At 43.2% G+C, this 22,934-nt stretch overlaps 3 protein-coding genes across 3 annotated transcripts; all 3 read right to left on the bottom strand.

Moving 5' to 3' along the window:
- Window positions 1-4,323: 4,323 nt before the first annotated feature.
- Window positions 4,324-8,005, bottom strand: LOC102715920 (WD repeat domain-containing protein 83). Its single transcript, XM_006648655.3, has 8 exons — window positions 7,731-8,005; window positions 7,505-7,607; window positions 6,888-6,995; window positions 6,670-6,779; window positions 6,410-6,517; window positions 5,248-5,293; window positions 4,895-5,026; window positions 4,324-4,775 (listed from the first exon to the last, which is right to left on the bottom strand). Exons 1-8 carry the CDS (start codon window positions 7,949-7,951, stop codon window positions 4,695-4,697), a joined length of 909 nt encoding a protein of 302 aa, XP_006648718.1. The 5' UTR covers window positions 7,952-8,005; the 3' UTR covers window positions 4,324-4,694.
- Window positions 8,006-14,137: 6,132 nt separating this feature from the next.
- Window positions 14,138-15,819, bottom strand: LOC102715646. Its single transcript, XM_006648654.2, has one exon. It carries the CDS (start codon window positions 15,728-15,730, stop codon window positions 14,438-14,440), a length of 1,293 nt encoding a protein of 430 aa, XP_006648717.1. The 5' UTR covers window positions 15,731-15,819; the 3' UTR covers window positions 14,138-14,437.
- A 2,422-nt stretch (window positions 15,820-18,241) lies between these two features.
- LOC102715372 (UDP-glycosyltransferase 91D2-like) lies at window positions 18,242-20,197 on the bottom strand. Its single transcript, XM_040521128.1, has one exon. The coding sequence runs from the start codon at window positions 20,104-20,106 to the stop codon at window positions 18,814-18,816; it is 1,293 nt and encodes a 430-aa protein (XP_040377062.1). The 5' UTR covers window positions 20,107-20,197; the 3' UTR covers window positions 18,242-18,813.
- Between the last annotated feature and the right edge of the window lie 2,737 nt (window positions 20,198-22,934).

Raw genomic sequence — 22,934 nt, 5'->3', positions numbered from 1 at the left:
TGATAGGATCCTAAAATTAACTCTAAATTTAAATTTATTTTAATTCATAAGCATAAGTATAAGCGAAAGGATGGAGACGTACGATTCAAAGCTAAAACTTTTCAAAATACCAGCTAGCATAATATAATCTAGGCCTCTAGGGGGAGGGGAGAGGGGGACTTCCAAATGAAACTGTTTGGAATTCAAACAAAATTTGACCTAATATGAGTAAATTATGACACACGTAAAATTAAAAAGAATTGGAAAATTTGGACGAAATTGTTTTTTAGGGGGTCCGAAATTCCCCTCAAAAAAATTGGAGATTCAAACCCTAGATATAAATACAAGCAAGTATAATTAGTTTTTACCAAACGAACCGTATTACTCCTATTTCATCATCCATCTCAGATTAAATGTTACTCATACATGAGGTTAATTCTGAATCTGCTCGTTCCAAATTTCACGATTAACTAGCTGTGTCTATAGTACACGGCAGATTTCACAGTATCCATGGAAACAGACAGTGAGGGGGTCCCTTTGAATCGAAGAGTTTGGGAAGAAATTTTATAGGATTCAAATCTTATAGAATTTTTTCATATGTCCCTTTGAAACAAATGATGAGAGTTTTAATAAAAATCGTAGGGAATCACTCGTGGTATAAAGATTTGCAGTCAACTTTTCGGAAAATTTCCTTTAACTTTATCTCTCTTATCTGAGTCCAATGTTTTTTGTGTGGTCTATTCAAACGATTATTCATACCTTTTTCATAAGTTTTGGAATACTCTGTCTTACACTTACGTTCTTGTCAATATCATGTGTTCTTTGTATTTGACTTCTCAATTCTGTTTCAAAGAAGACCCAAAACGCCCTGGCAACAACATTGTCAAAGAGGTCAGGAGTTTACTGTGCACAAAACGATTTTTATTTTGTAAACCTTTTTGATAAATAAATTTATTACTAACTCTAAAAAAAACACTTCCCAGTGTAGCAAGGGGATGTTATCACGCGTGAGTAGTTGATGTGGCAACACCACATGAATGGTGGGTAGTGTTGCAACCCTGTCACGCCATTTAGCTTGGTATGACAGTCCTTTATGTCATGTAATGAGAGGTGACATGATAAAAAAGGTTTAGATTACAAAATTACTTATCTAGAAGATTTATAATAAACTTATTTATTAAAAAGATTTAAAAAATTCCGTAGAAAACTGGCTTGGTGGTGGATGTCTGAAATGAGTTTTATTCTCAACCCTAACTGCTGTCAAGTAACACTAGAAGTCCGGAGAATTCTTTTATTATTTTTTAAATTTTTTTAAGAAATAATTTTATTACTAAATCTCTGAGGAAAATATTTCTAAAACTGAACCTTTTAGCCACGCCAGTGCTGGTGGCATGGCAAGACAACGTTGTCACGCCACTTGTTCGGGCATGGCAGTCTTGCCACACCATTGTCAACTGCAACGCCATCGACAATGGCGTGACAAACCGTTTGGCCACGCTAATGTTGGTGTCGTGACCAAAAGTTTCACGGGGTGGAAATATTTTCCCCGAGGTTTAGTAATAAAATTATTTCTTAAAAAGGTTTAAGAAATAAAAAAAATTCAAGTCCAGAACCTTAACGCCCACCTACTTGGCATGCACAACCTTGTTAGGTTGAACTTGCGTATATACATCAATATTTTAGTTAAGTCTGATTTACCCCTTTGAATATCACAAAAGTTCTCAACACTCTATATTCATCACATTTTCAAACCATACGAAACAACCCCTCCTCCCCCACCCCGGACCCGGCCGTTAAATCGTATAGTCCGCCATTTCGCGGATTTAATTAAAAAAAATTAGCGACTCCATATGTCATCACACACAGATGGGCTAGTCTCTCTCCATGCAAAAGAGGGGTGATAGCCCGGCTCCACGACAACCGGTTGAAGAGATGCGTTCCTTACTGGCCTGACCGGTGAGAGCAGCAAACTGATGACAAGAACATGGTCAAAGGCTACTCTCTCCGTTTCGTAACGTAAAACTTAATAATCTTGTCTAGATTCCTGTGGATGCTAATGAATCTAGACTTGTATTCCTATGCCTATATTGCAACTCTGCACAAACTAGTAAACACGTGTAGAGTTATCTTTTGGCTCTGGGTTAGAGTTATAACTTAAAATTTAAATTTTCAACCTTAAATTTGAATTTAATTTTAAGATTTTTTACTGAAGTTTATTTTTCAACTTTGACATTTAGATCATTACAACATGTATATAAAAGTTTTATTTATAAATTATTTTTTGTTTGCAAATATGTTGATTGGCTTTTTCTTCCATACATCTTAAAGATAACTCTGAGAAGTTTGTTTTTTTCCCCTAGCAAGTTATATGCCGAAGCAGCACTAGATCACGCTTTGCAGCTACCGGCCATTCGGGCCTCTTCTTTATTTATACATGTATAAAAATGCCTCCTTTGCAAGAATGTCTCCATCACCTATATCTCGCTCGATAATTAATTCCCTCGCATTGGTCGTTTGAGATTCGCAATGGTGGTGAAGGCTCTGCTGACGGTGTTTGGTGAGGCCACAGGGCTGTGGGTCAATCCAACGAAGAGTGCCATCACGCCAATACGATGTGAAGTAGTGGATGTTGCTCACATATCCCAAATGCTGCAATGTCGGATAGACCAGCTGCCTATAACTTACCTCGGGTTGCCGTTATCCCTCAGAAGGCTAACCAGAACGGATTTGCAGCCATTGCTAGACAGATTCTCCAAGAAAATTGCTGGATGGAAGCCTAATTTTCTTTCGCCAGCCGGCCGACTGAGCCTGATCAAATCAGTGCTCATGGCGTTGCTACCGCACCATCAATCAGTGTTGACTCTACCTAGGTGGGCGACTAAGGAGATCGAAAGAAAATGCCATGGTTTCCTTTGGAAAGGACAGCAAGACATCAACGGCGGGCACTGTCTAGTAGCCTGGAAGAAAGTTGCTGTGCCCAAGGAGTTAGGGGGACTGGGAATGAGAAACATAGACCTATTTGGTAAGGCTCTTATGCTGCGTTGGCTCACCAAGAAAGCTGAGCAGCAAGAAAGACCTTGGGCAACCGTCACCCCCGCCCACGAAAAGGAACTATGGGAAATTTTACGGTCATGTGTTTCTATCCAAGTCGGCAATGGAAGCACAACAGATTTCTGGAGAGACCCGTGGTTGCAGGGACAAAGCATAAAACACCCGTGGCCGGAGCTGTACAGCTATGTGGGAAGATCGCAACGAACGGTGCAGCAGAGCATCGCGAACAGGAGCTGGGTACGCCAAATAAAAGGGAGTTTATCGGCAGTAGCCCTTGCGCAATTCCTGCAGCTGTGGGACTTGGTGGCAGAGCTCAACCTTTCGACTAGGAGCGATGTCTGCAATTGGAAGCTGGATAGCGGAGGGTCATACAGCGCAAAGTCAGCATACTTAGTGTTCTTCCTACCGAGGATAAGGTCCTGGGGAAAGGACCTGATCTGGGAATCACGGGCACCGGCAACGGTAAAATTCTTCATTTGGCTAGCTGCTCAGGGAAGTTGTTTAACCGCTGATAATCTCGCTAAAAGAAGATGGCCGGCGCAGCAAATTTGTACGCTGTGCAGAGAGGTGGATGAAACCTGTAACCACCTATTCCTAACCTGCAGCTTCACTCGGAGAGTTTGGACAAAGTTGCAAGCCTGGACGGGAGTAGTTTTTCCACTGCCAAATGGAACAGAACTGAACCTGGCTGACTGGTGGCATGCAGCACGAACTGCGTTTCGGACGCGCTACAGTAAGGCGTTCGATTCACTCCTCATGCTAGCCACTTGGATGATTTGGAAACAAAGAAACCTGAGAATTTTTTAGAACAAAACAAACTCCATTGAAGAGCTTTTCAACGACATCCGGGCAGAAGTTATGATTTGGAGAGAAGCAGGAATTTTTAGAGAGGGGGAAGGATAGTTTTAGTTTTCAGGTTTTTTACCGGTTTTGGATCGCCTAAAACCGCTGTTTGACAGCTTCCTGTCATTTTTACTTCTGATCTCCTTGATCAGCCCTGTACTTACCCTCCTTTCTCTTAATGAAATTTGGCCGGCCCAGTTGGACCGGCCCGACAAAGAAAGATTCGGCAATTACTCAGTCGTTTACTGCATTTCCCAAAATGATATCCATGATGTTTCGAACAGAGGTAAGGTGAATTTATGGGATACTATTCATGATCCTTTTCTCAAAAAGTGTAACTAGCAAAGCAGGCTAAGCTTGCATCGTTTCTAACCAATAGTGACATGTTATTTCGACATCCATCTTGGATGAAAAATAAAAAAATCACTCAGGCACGATAGGAATCCCATATATTTTGAAACGGACATACTAGCATTCAACTAGCTAGCTGTGACAGCAAAACGTCTTAACAACAACGTTCTCAAAACTTATGCACATGCCGGGGAATTTACTAGCTGTGGATGAGTTCATCCTCAGCTCTAGCAGAAGCAGCCTTTCAGCGCGTCCAGGAACTACTAAAAAACAGCAGAGCACTGAGCACACTCTTCTCTTTTAACGTACGTACAGCTATTTGGTATGCACAAACCCCAGCAGGTTGAACTTGAGTGGTACATCATATCCTTTTCGGTCCTCGATATGTCAAACGTTGATGATTTGGAGATTGCCATATAAGTAACATCGCAAATCAGGGTATGGACCCAACATGTCAGCAATTCCAGCTTTTAGGTCCAAACGCGAACAGTGCCATCAACAGATGATGTTAACATGCAAGCCCTAGTTGGGTGATAACTGACGCTAGTGACCTGTCCAAAGAAAAGAAGAAATATAACATGACATAATTACATGGAGAAATGACAGAACACAAGAGACAGAATGCCAGTTAACAATGGTTTAGTCAGATTTAAGCAAAACAAGGAAATACCACAGAGCTATGAGCTCGAAAGCTTGCAACAACAGGTGCATCCACTAACTCCCAGAAGAAAATGAAACCATCCTCAGATCCACCAACAACAAATGCATCATCATTGGTCAGGCAGCAATCCATCTTGAAGGACTGGAAACATGGAAGGATAAAAAAATTCAAAAACTGAAAATGATGATACATAATGTTTTCATCTTGCAATAATAGATAACTTGACTCATTATGTTATCTTGTCGCTAAAGTATTTCATTGAGAAACATTAACTGTGAGATCAAATTAAACTAGAAGACTATGAGAATACAGAAGTTATGACAATGAAATCACCAACGCAATGGAAGCTTATTTGAGGGTACCTTGCATATATGCCCTTTGTACTCTTGTAGAAGTTCCCCAGAGGACCTAATCAATCAATAGAAGCCAAATGATTAATCAGCAAAAAGAAAACAAATATGCTAAGGTAAAATTGCGGCAGATGAGGGCCCTCTACATAGCATTTTGCAAAAATGGGACCCACGAATTCCACAACTGTCATGGTCAGTCACAATATTCCCTGTTCCATCATTTTTCACTGTGGAAACACAATAGAGTTGCTTTCCATTCGTTTTGGTTTTGGGGGAGGGGGAGTAGAGCTGAATTTCGTGCAACAGGTAGAACAGCATTACACTTAGTGATGCACTCTTGGGACTTGCGAGGAAATAACAAAAAGGATAAACAAAACCACCATTTATAGTCGTACCACATATGTTCCTACTTTCTACTACAACAGAAGCGTCACTTATGAATGATACACAATCATAATGCATGCACTATTATAAGCACAATAAAATCATCTGGAGTAGCCAAGTTCACACATGGACTGAAAGAAAGCTTTGGCTACTAAACTGTGGTGTGGTATAGATTTATTCACATACCGTATTTATGCAGCACAACAATGCCACATTAACTCCAATAAGCTTGGTACGTGTTGCAAAGGTAAAAAGCTAAACAGTTCCATAACGTAAGTTAAATTGAATCTTGTCCGTGTAATAGATAAGTGGAGTCTGGCCAGGTTTTGCATCCCATATCTCAAATTTTGTTCCTTTGCAGGAAACTGCATATGCAAAAATTAAGTACCTCCATAGGCAACAACATCAACAATGGTTCACCACAAATACAAAACCAGTTGTTGGACTCAATTTACTTGCTATGGGACAGATTGGACAAGAAACTCTGTCATCATGATAAAGAGGAAGGCAGCAGATCACTACTGTATCAGAGCCAAGCAAGAAAAGATCCATGGATTGACCAATTTAAGATGGGAAATGGCACACTGTCCAGTAAACAAGTGCAATGATCTTCATATCTCTATACATAAATAACTCAGATATGGAATTTAGTGTTAGCATAAATTACTGGCCATGCCATCTTTCAAATAAAGAATTGACAGAAGTGTACCATTTAGTCATTGTATGAAGTAGAGGAGGTATAGCCATCATTCACGTATACAACTATAAGCAGCTTGTGAAGAGTACTTACTTGTCTAGAAGCCTCACAGTAGAATCTAAACAGTTAGCTAATAGGCAATTGCGGTCATTTGACAAAGATACACAGTTGACAGGATGCCCCAAGTTGTCGACAGTCTCCCTGTTATAAGCAAGAGGGTAACAGAGCATCAAACCACATACGATCTACTGAAGCATGGATAAGGATCTGATCATACTTACTTATTTGGAAAAAGAAGTTCCCACTAGAAACCAAAGATTGAGAATTGAGAGTGGGATAAGAAATGTACTTACCTACCCATGCGAATGTCAAATGTGCGGATAGTACCATCAACACTGCCAGCAATTATTTCTGTGTTGGTTAAATTAACTGACATTACACTATCTTGGAATGTATCAATTGTCTGCATTGGATGAAATTAATCACCACAAACCCAGGTATATGAGAAATAAATGAGCAAAATTTACTACAAAAACCAACGAGTTCATGTCCTTTAACAATAGAAAAATACCTGGATTGGATCGCTGTTCTGTGACCTACAATCAAATGCACGCACTGTGCGGTCATAACCAGCTGAGACTACAACTGTGTTGAACTCATTAAACTTCACGGAATTGATCTACAGAAGGTAGAATGGAGATAAGTAAGCAATATCACAAACTATATCAAGCATCAGACATTATTCATGAAAGTAGTTCTTTATCTATTTTCTGTATGATAATAATCATATAATCAATGTATTTCAGCACACTTGCTTCAACACAAATATATTTCAGGGGTGTGCACAATTCAGAAATTGACTACTTGCTACTAGATCGCTAAAGACAGAGTAGTTCTTTCACATTGTTCCCCCACATTGCACAAAGGAACAGATGATGTTTACCTGATTCACTATGCAAATGCAGAATGCATCGTTCCACTTGCAATACCCAAAACTTCTAACTATCTCATGACTACAATTTCGTAGCACCCAACAGAGCTAAAAACGAATCCTAGCATTGAAATAGCAGTAGCGCTCCAGCAACTGATACAGACCCCAACTTTGTCGTGTGTACTGCTCAACCCAACTACTACAACGGAAGAACAGCACAGCGTGCTCATCGGCGTCACGGTGAGACCGGTCCATACCTCACTGTTGTGGCCGCGGAACTTGCGGATGGGGCGGGCGGAGGCGACGTCCCAGTAGAAGACCTGCCTGTCCCCGCCGCACGAAACCAGCTTGCCGTTGTCCCTGCGCAAGCAGACAGCAAGCAGCGGTCGTCAAATTCTCCCCACTGGCGCGCCTCCGGATCAGATGGGGCCAAGTCGGGGACGGGAATCGCAGGGAGCGAGGAGTGGGGGGCCGGCGGCTTACGAGGAGGAGTGGACGTCGCGGACCTCGCGGCCGTGGGACTTGTACTCCTTGACGAGCGCGCCGGTGTGCGGGTTCCAGAGGCGGAGGATCCGGTCCTTGCCGCAGCTCAGGCAGTAGTTGCCGTCCCGGTTGAACCGCACCGCCAGCACGGCGCCTTCGTGCCCCGACAGCACCCGCGCCTCCGACCGCGGCAGCCTCTGCGCCGCCGCCGACGACGACATCGCTCCGCTTCCTCCCCAGCGACGGCGACGGGCTGTGGATGGAAGAAGGGTTCGTTAATTGGGCCGAGAGATGGGCCCATGGGCCTTTCCACTTTTTTTCTTGCGGAATAAGTTCACTCACTCAACTTAATCATTAACTCCAAAAACAGATATGTGTACCCCTAAACTCATATAAATCATTTACAAAAGGTTTCTGGGCAGTATTGACTTAACTTTCCCCGGTTTTACTGACGTGACATATAAGGGGTCCCACTTATCAGAGGTTTTTCTTTTTTTTCCTCTAGTTTTTTTTTCTATCAGGCTCTCCTCTCTCTCTTCTTCCTCTCTTTCTCTCGGACTTAGAGATGGCAATGGGAACCCTCGACCCGAGACCCGATGGGTATTTATTTCATTAGGGTACGGGTATGAGCTAAATGCATTACCCGTGGGTAAGTAAATGGGTAAATACCTTCACCCAACGGGTACGCGGGTGTGAGAATGTTCTTATGATACCCATACCCGTTTATCCGCGGGTAATAAATACCCGGAAGCCCGAATGAACATTCTGGCCTATATATGAAATTAGGTTAGCTCAATATGAAACCCTAGATATTTAAGTCTTAACCCATATATGAAATTACGCGGATTTATGTATTGTCGTCTATTAGTACTACTTAAGTACTACTTGATGGGATTTATGGTATTGTGTGACTGATGCGGATGCCTTGTCGTTGCTATAATTGGATCAAAACATTTTGTGTATTTTTATTGTCATGTCAAATTTGACGGGTAAATGGGTGACCCGTGGGTGAGGCTTACCCAGGCGGGTACGGGTATGGAGAATTTTTTATATCCATGATAGGTATGGGGATTTTAATGGGTCTAAATTTTAATGGTGGGTATGAGTATGGAGTACCAATACCCGATGTGTATTTATCCATTTTCATCCCTACACGGACTGGGGCGCGCACGGCAGGCTTGATGGCTTCTGACCCTATCATGACCCGGAGGCGTTTGCACGAGTTGACGAACCTACTGTGTATATGCCAGTTCGTAGCAACATAATTAAAGGAGATTAATGATTAGAGAAGAGGGAATTATGTCCAATCTGGTGATGGAGATTAATCTGAGGTCGATCGACTTACTCCCATGGCACGTCGCCGACGAGCATCCAGTCATCGTCCTTGTAGCTCCTGTACATCCTCAGGTCGATCTTCATCCATGCTCACCTTCACCATCGTCGCCGCCGCCTTCGCCTTGTCAGCTTTGTCAGCGAGCACGTTCTTCCTGAACGATCTGACCGGCGGCCACCCAACCGCCTACCCTGCTGTGCTGATCATGCAAGCAAACTAACATACACAAGATTTTCTTGGAAACAAAAACAAGACAAAGTCGAAGCAGAAATGGAGATTATATATTCAGGTTCTCGAGCCGACGGCGTACTTGGGCGTGCGCGGCTTCTCGGGGTCCGGCTGCGCGGTGAGCTCTTCATCGTCATCTTCCAGCCGTCGGACGCCGTCGCGCGGAGCGGACGGCTCCAACCGCCACCGCCGCCCGCCCGCGCCCCAGCCGTCGCTCGACCTGCCTCGGCCGTCGCACGCCGCCGCCGCCGCAAGCCCGCGCAGGCTGCTGGCCGTGCTTCGCCCTCCAGCGCCCCAGCTGTCATCCGGCCCACGCCGGCCGCCGCAGAATGTGGGCACTAGGTCCTTTGTAGGTTGGACCAAATCTTCTCCTGATGTAAAATCAAGCGATGGCATGCTGACCAGCCAAGATGGAAGGAAAGGTATTCTCGTGTGCAGTGCAGTGAATGCCATGTTTCGGAGAGATTAGGGTTCAGCAGCGGTTCTGATGTAGAAACTACAATTGGTATCAGCGCGCGGCAGCCAATCATCAACGGGTGCTTTTGATCTTGACACACTAAAGAACAGCATTTCGTCAGGATTTCACTTTGCAACTAATGCAGGGCCTTCATGTGGTGAACCTACATGGGGTCTGGCATTCCTTGTTGAACCATACATATTCTCGGACAATGCAGATACAATCAATCAGACCATTACAGTAACTTGAGTGGCCAGATAATTTGATATCTACCCGTATACTTACATGCTATGTAAGTAGTCATCAAAAATATAAATTTTTTAACAAGATAGGTAAATATGGGTTATATCATTTCACAAACATGCAGGTTTAAATTTAACTTCTATAAGTTTTAGCAAAAATAACAAATAAAACTAAGACTAAGAATATATATATTCATAATTGTTTTTGTTATTTTTATTACAACTTGTTAAAGTTGAGTTTAAACTTACATGTTTATGGAGTGATATAACTCGTATTTATCTATTTTGTCGCAAATGGGCCTGTAGCCTAGTGGTTACATAAGGTCTTAGTAGCACCTGAGGTCACAACAAGGCACCCGTGGCGACTTTGGGGTTTCTCTAGATTTATCGGCCAGTCTTCGAAGGTGCTCATAGGGAGGTTTGCACACGTGCGTTCTTAAGGGAGAGTGTGCGTGTGTTGTGAGCGTCTGCGTTGTACTGTGTTCTCATCAAAAAAAATATTTATCTATCTTGTCAATTTTTTTTATATTTTTTATAACTATTTAGATTGCATACCAGCAACGGGTGAACATCCATCCGTATGCTAAAAAACTGCTTCCCTAGAAGCATGCCGGCCGGGCAGCCATACTCGAGAGCAAACCCAGCGTCCTGGAACCGATGTATTTCTGTGAACTGACAACGCCGACAGAGCAGTTCGGTGCCATGTATGCTGTTCTTGGCGATTGTCGAGCGAGGGTGCTGAAGGAAGAGATGCAAGAGGTAACCTCATCATATCGTTCACTTGCCGGTTGCCGAGAGCTCTGAATTCTCCAAGAAGCTTAGCAATGCAACTGCAGGTGCAGCCAGCGCACTCCTTGCTTTTAGTCACTGGGAAACTGTTTCACAGGATCCCTTCTTTGTTCGTGTTCCGACAACTCGCGACGAGATTGAAGATTTTGGGGATGGCTCAAACATTGGCCCAAACCTGGCAAAGAAGCTCACTAATTCTGTTAGGCGAAGAAAGGGGGCTACATGTCGAAGAGAAAGTTGTGGAGTATGGCACAAAGCAACGAACTGCTAGCTAGGAAAGTATAGTGGTGTTAGTGGTACGTAGGAGCTAGGCCACGTTAGTTTATGGGGTGGGTAAGTTAACCTACCTGGCACGGAAAACATACTAATAGATTAGTGTATAATTAGTTAATTATTATTTATTAAAAAATATAAAATAGATTAATATGATTTTTTAAAACAATTTTTCTATATATAAACCTTTTGAAAAAAACAATGTTTAATAGTTTAGGAAACGTGCGCGTGAAAAATGAGAGGATTAAGTTATCTTAGCTCTCTTGCCGAACGCGGCCCTAAGCCTCTAACCTATTGTTTTGCCTGGTAAGTTGAGATGTTGTATCATTGTTGTGTTAACTGTGCAGTTCTCATGTAATGATGATCTTTAGTTGAGACATATTTATAGGCGCAACTGCATCTTGAGAGGATAACGATCATCTGAGAAAGATTTGCAATTAAATGGTGTTTTTTTTCCCAGAAGCTTTTGAGTCATCTTTCGATATTAATAAACCAAATTACGCCTACTGCGGTTGCTGCACTCTTGTCTTGTCAAGTGTCTAACCTTGTATCGTTGTGAAGCCCATGGGCCGTACGAAGTAGTAGTCTGCTCACAGGTCATGTCTTGTTAGATCTTAGGCCGTTTCGCCTGGATTTTAAACACTCGAAAGAATATCCTCTCGTTTATTGCATGTTTCTAAATAGTCATTAAATTTTTTTAAACAAATATGAATATATATTAATATAAGATATATTACTACACACATGCAAATTCAAATATAACTTCTTTAATCCATAGCAAAAATAATACTATTCAGAGTTCAATTTATTATTTTTATTATGAATTGTAGAAGTTATATTTAAACTTGCATGTTTGTGTAGTGATATATCTTATATTAATCTATCTTCATAATTTTTTTCAAATTTTTTGATGACTATTTGGATAACATGCAGTAAACGAGAGGACATATACTCGAGGGATTAGAATACTTTCGCTGTTGCCGGTTCTTGTACAGTAGATCGATCGTTTCTCACTTTCTTGCAACTACAGCTACAGTGACTCTATTGCAACGTAGTTATACGTGAGTTCAGAAGAAAGATTTGGTTTAGGCAAAAGGGTAGTAGGATGAAGCTCCTGCTGCTTCCTTGCACAAATTTGAGCCATATAGGTATATGACAATGCCGCTTGAAAATTGCAGTAACAAAGATCAATCAATGGGCGCGTGCCCCCAATTGAACAAGTCTCCAATCACATACATCGAAGATTTTCCGCGTGATTAAACAGGTAAATTATCATTACATTCTAAAAATGTCACCTCGATTGATTTGCACAGAAAGCAAACCCTCAGTAACAAGTATACTATATTATCTAGGGCAGTAAACTTGCAAAGAATCGGAACACATCAGAAAATTCATAAGAAATCTCCATCACTGTAGTAATACTACTAGTTCAGGGGTTCAAGTTTTACAATGATGAAGTACTTGGATGCTAAGGGCACGCTTGGATGCTAAGGGCACGCACAAAGGACTCTTCTTGCCATCTATATCGTTGTATGCTCGCTGACGTGGAAGAGAGATGGTAGGAGAGAGAAAAGTGGTTGTTTGCATGAAGTCAGCAAAACATCGACTCTTGGCATATAAAACGAGGAGACAACCAGAAAATCTGTTTTGTACGTATGCTGACTCTAAGTCTCTAATTAGAGACGCTGATCAAATAGAGCGTGAACAGAGAATTAATTAGCCCATAATTATATGAGGAGTTTTTTCTGCTGATATGATTTAAGATAGATAGAACCCATAATATTGAACATGCCCTTATGGGAAAACTGTACTTGAAGGAAGATAGCAGAATACAGCGTCAAAACAAGTTTCCAATATCAAATACTCCCTCCATCCCTAAATGTTTGACACCGTTGATTTTTTTATACACGTTTGATTATTTGTCTTATTTAAAAAATTTACATAATTATTAATTATTTTTATATCATTTCATTTATTGTTAAATATACTTTTATGCATATATATATAGCTTTACATATTTGACAAAAAGATTGAATAAAATGAATAGTCAAACGTGTGTAAAAAAGTCAACGGCGTTAAACATTTAGGGATAAAGGTAGTATGTAATATGATGATCAACTTGCACTTAACCAAACTACATTGCCCAAAAATTCTTAAAACTGCACATTTCCACTTCTTTTTAGACTACATAGTGTAGTCATCCACTTGGATAAGCTCTTTGCATGGTCAACTTTGCGAACAATATTATCATTTCACATACAACAGCAGTAACTAACACAGAACCCACAAACAACAGAAGTAAACAAAAAAGAACGCACATACTGATAAAACTATTGTTTCCACTTTCCAAGTAGGCTAAATCCTTTTTCAGAACTAAATTAAGAATAAGATCCAGACATAGCACCCTGCATGATGGAGCAGAGTGTTAAAAACCTTACCAGAATAACCAAATGGTTACCGGTACTACCACAACCAGACATCAGAAATTATGGAAGGCCAAATTTGAAATGTTGCCAATTCATTATAGCATTCGCTACCAATGCACTCGATATATGGAGCTGGAGATACGCCCTGCTCCTAAACATGTTTTCAAACATGGAAACCATGTAGTAGGTTCACAAAAACCGTAACATAGCGTAAGTAAATAACTAGCTGACGAAGGATTTACTAATCTTTCCTATATGTGCATTCTCAATATCAGCAACATCACATGGTTTCCACTTTCCAGAGATAATTACAACAGGCAGACTGCTTAACGACAAAACAGAACTGCCGTGCCAAACTTTTTCAATTTTTTGGTTCTCATATTTCAAGCATTGGTGTAGACAAATATTCAAGTCAAAATGTGATACTACTTTTCTGGAACCTATAACTGAAGCATGATCTTAGCAATTTTCAAATGCATACATTTTCACTCGTGAAAATATAACAACTGTCATATCAGAGCAAATTTCATGAAGAATAAACTTCACATTAATTGATAAACTCAATCAGCATGGCACATGCCTGCATGTACTTGTGCAGCAGATTATGATAAGCAAACAAGACAAACAACAAAGGATGCAACATTGCATAGTAGTGAGCAGAAATCAGCTTCTCATTCATTCTGATCGAGGGTTCAGTGATTAACAGAGAGCATCTGTATGAACAGAAACCCAACCAGCATCCTTGCTACGGCTACATGGTACCAAAATGACTTAGCAACTCAACAACAAGCCAAGCTTGCGAATGCATCGCCGCAGGTAATTTGAAGCCTCTTCTAACATCTACGGAAGCTAGCTTCAGCATCTAAAGCATAGATCCAGAAAAACTGCAAACCTGGTTGCTATATAGCTAGGTCTCTTGGGAAGAATTGGAAACCATGACAGCACGGGACCTTATGCACCTAGAGGAAGAACTGAGGGTGATTTATATCGCTCCGGCGCATCGGAAGGAACGGATGCTCGAGAAGGCTTTCCTGGAGCGTATACCTGGACAGGACGGTGAGGTTGCCAGTGCGGGAGTAAAACTTGAGCACGTCCCCCCCGGTGTCACAGTGTAGGATGATGGCCGGGCATTGCACAAGCGCATTCCGCTGCTCGGACACGGCGAACACTGCGGCGGACAGGAAACCTTCGTCGTCATAGCCTTCAAAGATGGCGAGTTGAGGCACTGGCAGCGGAATCTGGTACTGGTGCGCCCAAACCTCCCCTTCCTGAAGAACCCAGACATCCACCCGTTCCCGCGAGATGAAGGTCATGGCGAGCTTGTCGTTGATCTCAAGCAGCTGGTCTCCGTCGACATCAACCCACAGATCGCCCTCTAGCATACGAGGAGGAGGTATCATGTCGAACACCTCGGCGACCGTGTCGAACACCAACACGTTGTGGTTGTACTGCCCAATCTGCGGCCGCCAGTGCAGCCTCTGCCCAACGGTGACAGGCGGCATCTCGTAGGAAGGAGTGATCCCCCGTTCGAGCGAGAGGTCGACGACCTCCATGTTGACCGCGCGTCCAATGCATCTCGGCGGCTGATCCGGGAAGGTCGGGGAGAAGATCCAGTACCTGCTGTCGAACTGTCCTTCCATCGGGTGGTACAGCACCCTGTACTCCCTGTTGTCCAAAGGGCCGTGGCCGTAGAAGGCGACGATTTCGTTGGTGAGGTGGAGCGGCGGGAGGTTCCCCCAATGGCGCGTGCAGGGGTTGAAGGCGTAGAGCCTGGAGCGGTATGAGAAGAGGAGAATCCCGTCGCAGGAGCCCTCGATGATGAAGGCGCGGGGGTCGAAGCTGGGGATAGGGGGGTCGGGGGCGTCGGCGAAGTAGATGACCTTCCGGGCCACGCGGGCGGCGATGTCGACGAAGCAGAGGTTGACGACCACGGCGGGCAGGTAATAATCCCAGTAGCGGTAGAAGAAGAGCGGCATGTGCGAGGAGGAGTGGCGGTGGTGGTCGCGGCGGAACGCGTCCGTCCTGACGAGGTCGCGCACCGTCCTGGAGACGGCGGCCGCGTTCCTGACCTCCGCGGCCGACATGCGGATGAGGACGTGGTAGAACGCTCCCTGGTCAACCTCTGGCAGCGCGTCCTCGTTGGATCCGGTCGACTCCACGTCCGGCATGTCCTCGTCCCCCGCCGCATCCGGGTTCTCTTCTGCGTCCAACACTTCCGGCACGAGGTCCTCTCCGCTGTCCTCCTCCTCCATGGCCGGCGAGGCGGAGGTGGAGACGAGACGACCGTTAGGGCCGCCCGAGCGAGGGAGGGAGAGAGGGTGAAGGGAATCGAGTGCGGAGTTTTTTTTTTTTTTTTTTTTTTTGAGAACGAGTGCGGAGATTTTGGGTGAGTTCGTGGAGAGATCGGCTCCTTTTTCTGCTCGTCTGGGAGAGACGCCGTGTGGGCTTTCGCTTGGGCCCGCACGGGAGAGGGCAGGAGGAATGGTTGGGCCGGATCTCTCTTTGGGCTTTTACCCGGGCCTTGTGGTCAAGTCGTCCGCCTATTTTTTTCTGATCTCATTAGTACTACCTCCGTCCATATAAATAAATGTTAGACGTCGCTGACTTTTGAATGCACGTTTGTTCATTCGTCTTATTTAAAAAATTAAGTAATTACTAATTATTTTTATATCATTTTATTTATTATTAAGTATATTTTTATACATATATATATAACTTTATATATTTAAAAAAAAATTAAATAAGATGAATGTTCAAATGTGTATAAAAAAGTCAACGGTGTCAAACATTTAGGGACGGAGGGAGTAATAAAGAGTAGAAGCACACGCCAAAGCATCATCAAGAAGAATTTACACTTTTCATCTACGCTTTTTTGGACGGTTTGAATTTCAACGATTAGGGAGGCGAATGAAACTCTTGTATTTCACAATCAATTCTTTCTTTTATTTTCCTTTAAAAGATACATCTTTCTTGTATGATCGTAAATGCAAGAAGGCCAACCATGCTCAAGTTCAGGTCTTTTGTTACTAGAACGGACCACACAAAAATATGTAATCTATGCACAGTCATTCCAGGTCCACACATGTTGAAGATAGCTGTTATAAAGTTAATAGAACCTAAAATTGATGATACACCTGATGGGGGAGAACCAGCTAGCTCTAGGTTTTGACTGGCATTTCACCCCTGACCAACAACTCGTCCTCGGATTCTTCAACATCTTGTCGGTTGGGACATCTGCTTAACTTCATCTTTGCCGGGTTTAGTAATACGATACACAACTTTTTTTTTTTTCTTTCAACCGACTTCGTTCATTGGAAAGCAGATAATGTAGGATCTTGTGAAAAAGGATTTGATTCTGCAAGCGGTTTGATACGAGCGAAGAAATTTTGAGGTTAACCTTGGACTCATCGTGGCTATGCTATGGCCATGGTCATAGAACGTAGTTTTTCAGCACACGGGTGGATGTTCACCTATTATTTACCTGTCATCTTATAGTCATAAAGAATATACAAATATTTGACAAGATAGATTAATATGAGTTATATCACTCTACAATGTATAATTTCAAAATTGACTTCTACATATTACAACAAAAAATGATTATGAACGTGCCTATAATAGCTCCATTTTATTTTTTTATAATTTAAACTTATATGTTTTTACAGTAATATAACTCATATTAATCTATAAATTTTTTCATATTCTTTATAACTATTTAAATAACATATAAGTATACGGGTGAACACTTGTATGCTAAAAAGAGTTTTCCTATGGCCATGTGCTTGCTGACGAGCTTGCCCCCAAGCCGTTGATAAAAGCCCACGACTCAATCTGTAAGTGGTCTTGGCCGTAAGCCGACAGGCGTAGTTGTAGCAAAGCGGTCTATGTGACGATGGCTGCGTTTGTCGAAGGGTGTAAGTTAATTAAACTCTCATTTTTTACGCACGCGCTTGTCGAATTACTAAACAGCTAAATAGTAGTGTATTTTTTTAAAAAATTTCTATAAAAAGTTGTTTTAAAAAATCATATTAATCTATTTTATATTTTTTAATAATTAATAATTAATTAATCATGTACTAATTTATTACTATGTTTTGCACGTCGGGGTAAATTAAGTTATCACCTCCTTACCGAACGCGGCTATCATAGTTGTTCGGATAGCAAGCTGCTCCATCCATTCCGTAATGTAAACATTTCTAGTATTAGCTAGATTTGTATAGATACTGATAAATCTAGACACATATATAAATTATATACATTCATCAATAAATAAATTTAGACAAATATTAGAAAGTCTTAGCAATATAAAATGGAGGTAGTATCTGACATGACAAGGCTACCTATGACATGTTCAATGGTAAAACCTATTATGGGCTCTCTGTCAAGCCAACTCAGCAGAAAAAATTTCTTATACAAAGAACAGTATGTCAAGCTGACTCTTTATAATTATAGACTAATTAATTTCTCGTTCGTATTTAATCTGGTCAATGTATCTGATTAGTGTCAGCACATGTACAAAGCATATTTTCTAGTTGTCTCATTGTTTTATACGTCAAGAGTCGATGTTTTGCTGGCTCGATACAAAACAACTAATTTTCTCTCTTATCATCTTTCTTTCACGTTAACGAGCATGCAGCGGTAGCGGTAGAGACGACAATAAGAGCCATTTGTTCGTGCCCTTTCGAAGGTGTAGATTTGGAAATAAATATTAAGAGTTTTAGTTGTAAAATTAGAAAATCACAACAATAAGCTAGATATATGAAAATGCTACGAAACGACTTATTATTAATTAATAGATCATTTAGGAATAGGATATGCAATCCATATAATGGATCAAATAAAGATAAAAAAGCTGGGCTCTCAGCCTCCTATCAAGCACTAGTAGAAGTACATAGTAGGAGGTCTGGTCTACAGTGCCCTCCGTGATACGGGAAAGTATTCTACGCCCTCGAGGAGATATCCCCTCGTTTATTGCATACTATCTAAATAGTCATTAAAAATTTAAAAAAATTATGAAGATAGATTAATATAAGATATATCACTACACAAACATACAAGTTCAAATATGACTTCTACAATTCACAATAAAAATAACAAGTTAAGCTCTGAATAGTATACGTATATTCATAATCATATTTGTTATTTTTTTATGAATTGTAAAAGTCATATTTGAACTTGCATGTTTGTGTAGTCATATATCTTATATTAATCTATTTTCATTTTTTTTTAATTTTTTGGTGACTATTTAAATATCATGCAATATATCGGTAGTGCCTGGAGGGATTAAAATCCACTGCCGTCTCATCTTTGTGCAGGGTGCACGTACATGGCCAATTTATGGCTCCTTGTAAGAGCTGAGCTGCTGAACGAGAGCGTCGATGCACCGGTCGTTGCAGCCGGCGTCGGCGACGACCTCCTGCAGCTTCTTGGCGTTGGCGGTGAACACCCGCCTGCTTTGCTCGTCCACGAGGACGGCCCGGACGGCTCCGGCGACGCCGTGCCGGTCGAACGGCCCGTCGGGCTTGCCGTCCCTGGGCACCCGCACCCCTACCTTCTTGGTCTCCTCGAGGTAACTCGCGGTGGTGATTTGGTCCAGCATGAAGGGCAGCATGACGAAAGGGTGGCCGAACAGGAGCCCCTCGACGGTGGAGCTGCTGCCGCAGTGCGTCAGGAACGCGCCCACGGCGGCGTGCGCCAGGATCTTGATCTGCGGAACCCACCCTGTCTCCACGAGCCCGCGGCCGCGGGTGCGCTCCTCGAACCCGGGAGGGAGGACGTCGTCCCCGCCGTCGCCGCGGGGCTTCCTCAGGGCCCAGAGGAACGGCGCGCCGGAGAGGTCCAGCCCCAGCGCCAGCTCGCGCAGCAGCTCGACGGAGACGGGCGCCTCGCTCCCGAGCGCGACGTAGACGACCGATCTGGGAGGCTGCTTGTCGAGCCACGACGTGAGGGCTGCGTCGCCATCAGCGGCAGTGTCGTACGCCGCGTCCACCTGCGGCGGGAGAAGGCCGACGGGGACGACCGGCTTGCCGAAGATCTCCGGCAGGAGGGGCAACTTGTCGGGCTCGAACTCGACGCAGCTACGCACGGCGACAAGCTTGCATTCGTCCAGGGTCGCCACGAACCCCCGGGCTATGAACGAGGGCACGGGGTTCCCCGCCGCGGGCCCGTCGCGGAGCACCGCCGCGCCGAGGTGGGCGCACCACGCCGCGGGGTAGAGAAGGTGCAGCACGCAGGGGACCTTGTAGTCGAAAGCCCTGGCGGCCGGGAAGCTGTCGACGATGACCCAGTCGACCTTGTTCCCGGCGGCGCGCGCGGCCTCGAGGAAGGCGGAGAAGGGCGCGGAGAGGCGGTCGAAGGCCTTGCGGTGGAGCGGGAACTTGTCGGGCGGGACGTCGGTGGTGGCCTCGGCGCCCTCGGGGAGGCCGTCGACGCGCGGGAACGGCAGCTCCACGAAGTCGACGCGCGCGGCGGACGGGCGGCGGAGGCGCGCGATGTTGCGCGGGGTGGAGACGAAGGAGACGCGGACGCCGCGCGAGGCCAGGCGCTCGGCGAGCTGGAGGCCGGGGAGGAGGTGCCCGAACGCGAGGAACGGGAGCACGGCCACGTGCAGCGGGGGCGACGACTCCATGGCAGACAGCTTCCAAGTACAGCACAGCAAAGCACAGGGGGGAGTGGCCACACGGCCCACACTTGGTACTTGTATGCACTTGTTGGCTTCTCGGCAAATCGCAACCACCTACGGAGAATATCATTAGCACGTGACTAATTAGGTTTTAGTTTTCGTGTATTTTAAAAATAGATTAATATGAATTTTTTAAATAACTTTTATATAATTATTTTTTTAAAAAATAATCCGTTTAGTAGTTTATGAAATATGTACTTGGAAAAAAAATAGATATCTGACCGGACCAGCTCTCGCTAACACGCCTGAAGCTCGATCTGGTTGCGAGGGGACCTTGTGACCATTGCTCCCTCCGTTATTTGTTTCTACTCTAGTTACTTTTTTAGATTAATGTTTGACTGTTCCTAATATTTAAAATTTTATTTTATAAATATATAAAATTATAAATTATTTTAAAATTTATTTTATTAATAAATTAAACCAAAACAAAATAATTAATTTATATAATAACTTAATAAGACAAATTATCAAATGTATACCTAAAATTCAATTACGTTAAATGGAAATGGAGAGAGTAGCTATGGAATTTTTTTTACGAAATATATATAATTTTAAGATTGTTCATGTGTAATATATAGTGTAACTAAACAAAGAACAAATGGTAATAAAAAAAAATACGTAGATAGTTACACTATATATAAAAGGGTTTTTTGATCCATGCCATTGTAAAATTGGTGAATTTGAAACATGCCATTACTATTCGTCATACCCGGCTCATGCCACTGTAAATTTTGCAAATTCAATCCATGCCACTGTGTACGCTTGGAGCCGACTTGAGTACACTGCAGGCTGAGCGTATTTTTGTATGGACGATTTTGCCCTCCGGCCAGAGACTTGTTGGCAGCTGGCCTGGCTCCACCCATGCGCCCATTCCACTCTAGCCTCACCTCTCACGAACCCTAACCCTCTCAGGCGCCGGCGCAGTGACTACTCCGGCTACCGACGGCGGCGCGACAGCGGCATTGGGTTTCGGCGGCGCCGCGACAGCGCCCTTAGATTCCGGCAGCGGTACGGCATCGACATCCTTGTCCACCACAGACGCCGGCTCGCGCGGCACCGGTGCGGCGGCCACAACGGTAGCGACCACACCGGCGCAGATTGTTGGTGATGACCCCGGCGCCGAGTGCACGGGGCACAAGCAGCTGTTGGTAGCGGCTACCGGAGGCCACGACATGATGGATTTGGGTGGATCCCCTCCACTGCTTGCTTCAAAACCGTGAGTAACTTGGTCTCAATTAGTTGAAATCTAATAGATTATGCAGTACGTTGTTGTTTCTTTGCACCATTTGACCTATTGACGTTCGATGGTAGGCATTGGTTCTCGGTCGATGTCAATGTTCAAGCCTATGTGACAATAGATAATGATGGTAGAAAAGTTTACACTAAGGGTGCTAGTCGGCAATGGGTTGTCGACTCAGAGAGTTTTTCCCTTGATTTTCTGATGAATAGCATAAAGGCTGAATTTACTTGGGGGTTGAACCAATCTGCTTCAGTGTGGTTTTTTCAAAAAAACTTGGGGAGGATGTGGCACTACTACAAGACAGTCAACTACCAAAAATATTTAAAATGTATGCAAGTGAGAGCAGGTTCCACCTTATTGTAGCAGTGCTTGACACAAGTATGAGTGGTTCATTTCAGGCATTTGAACATGAACCCATATGTGTTCTCCCCCTAGTAACAATCCACCAAATGATGGTTCTGGCCAAGGTACTTCTAATGTTGGAGGTTCTGAACAGCCTGCAACAAAGGAATTAAATGGTAGAGAGCTAGATATCTTTGATAACGAAAAGGAATATGTTGGTGTTAATGATGAGCACCTTTATGTTCTTCCAAAACCAACACCTGAAAACAATGGCCAGCCTTCTTAGTTTGCTGCCACAGGGCTTGAAGCTCCTGAGGTGGAAGTTAGTGATGAAGACCCTCAAGACATTACTATCATACTGTTGTCATTGAAAATAACAATCAACGGTCACACACGTAAGCCTGGGAATCAATCTTAGACCATTCCAGTGCAGGACCTAATTCTTAGAGATACCGGGCGTGCCAGTCAGTTTGATCCTGTAACTGACAAGATATAACATAGACCAGACGATCGGCTTTACAGGAATTTCGTGATAACAGGTAAAAATATGCTCAATCGGCTGAGTCAGAAGCAGGATAAACACCAGATAAGTCAACCAGCAAACTAATCTCAAAAGATCGGACCCAAACTAAACAATTTTAAGATTACTCGGCCGATCGGACCGCTCCAACATTTATCATCCGCTAAATTATTAGCCGATATAAGTCTAAACATGGAATTTATACAATAAACTGGAACATGTATACTAATTATTCGCATAAAACAACATTAACCAACAACATGTATGCCCATACCAGATCTAGAAGATCGAACCTAATCGAGATAATACAGATCTAAGCATAACCACGCATGATATCAGATAAATATCGTAGCATATGAATAATAAGATAACAAAGCATTGTAATCCACCAATCAATCTATTAAACTCAGTCGATTGGACAAACCTCCATAGCTAGATCGCACCAAACACATATATTAGACCTAACCGAGACAATATGCAACCCAGCGCGATATAACCACAGAGACACGAAGACCAGCAAGATTAATAAACTAGTCAATGAATTACTCAAGATAACGCTGGCTAGAACTCCAGCAGCAAACCCTCGCAGGCCCCTAATCCAATCTGATAACATGAATCAAGCAAACGTAATTGATCAGACCAAACCGAGACAGAATTAGATCAGCAAGACTC

This window comes from Oryza brachyantha, chromosome 2 (assembly GCF_000231095.2).
Source record: "Oryza brachyantha chromosome 2, ObraRS2, whole genome shotgun sequence".
Lineage (NCBI taxonomy): Eukaryota > Viridiplantae > Streptophyta > Magnoliopsida > Poales > Poaceae > Oryza > Oryza brachyantha.
Note: the sequence above shows the minus strand (reverse complement) of the source record. Positions and strands in the feature narration are given on the sequence as shown.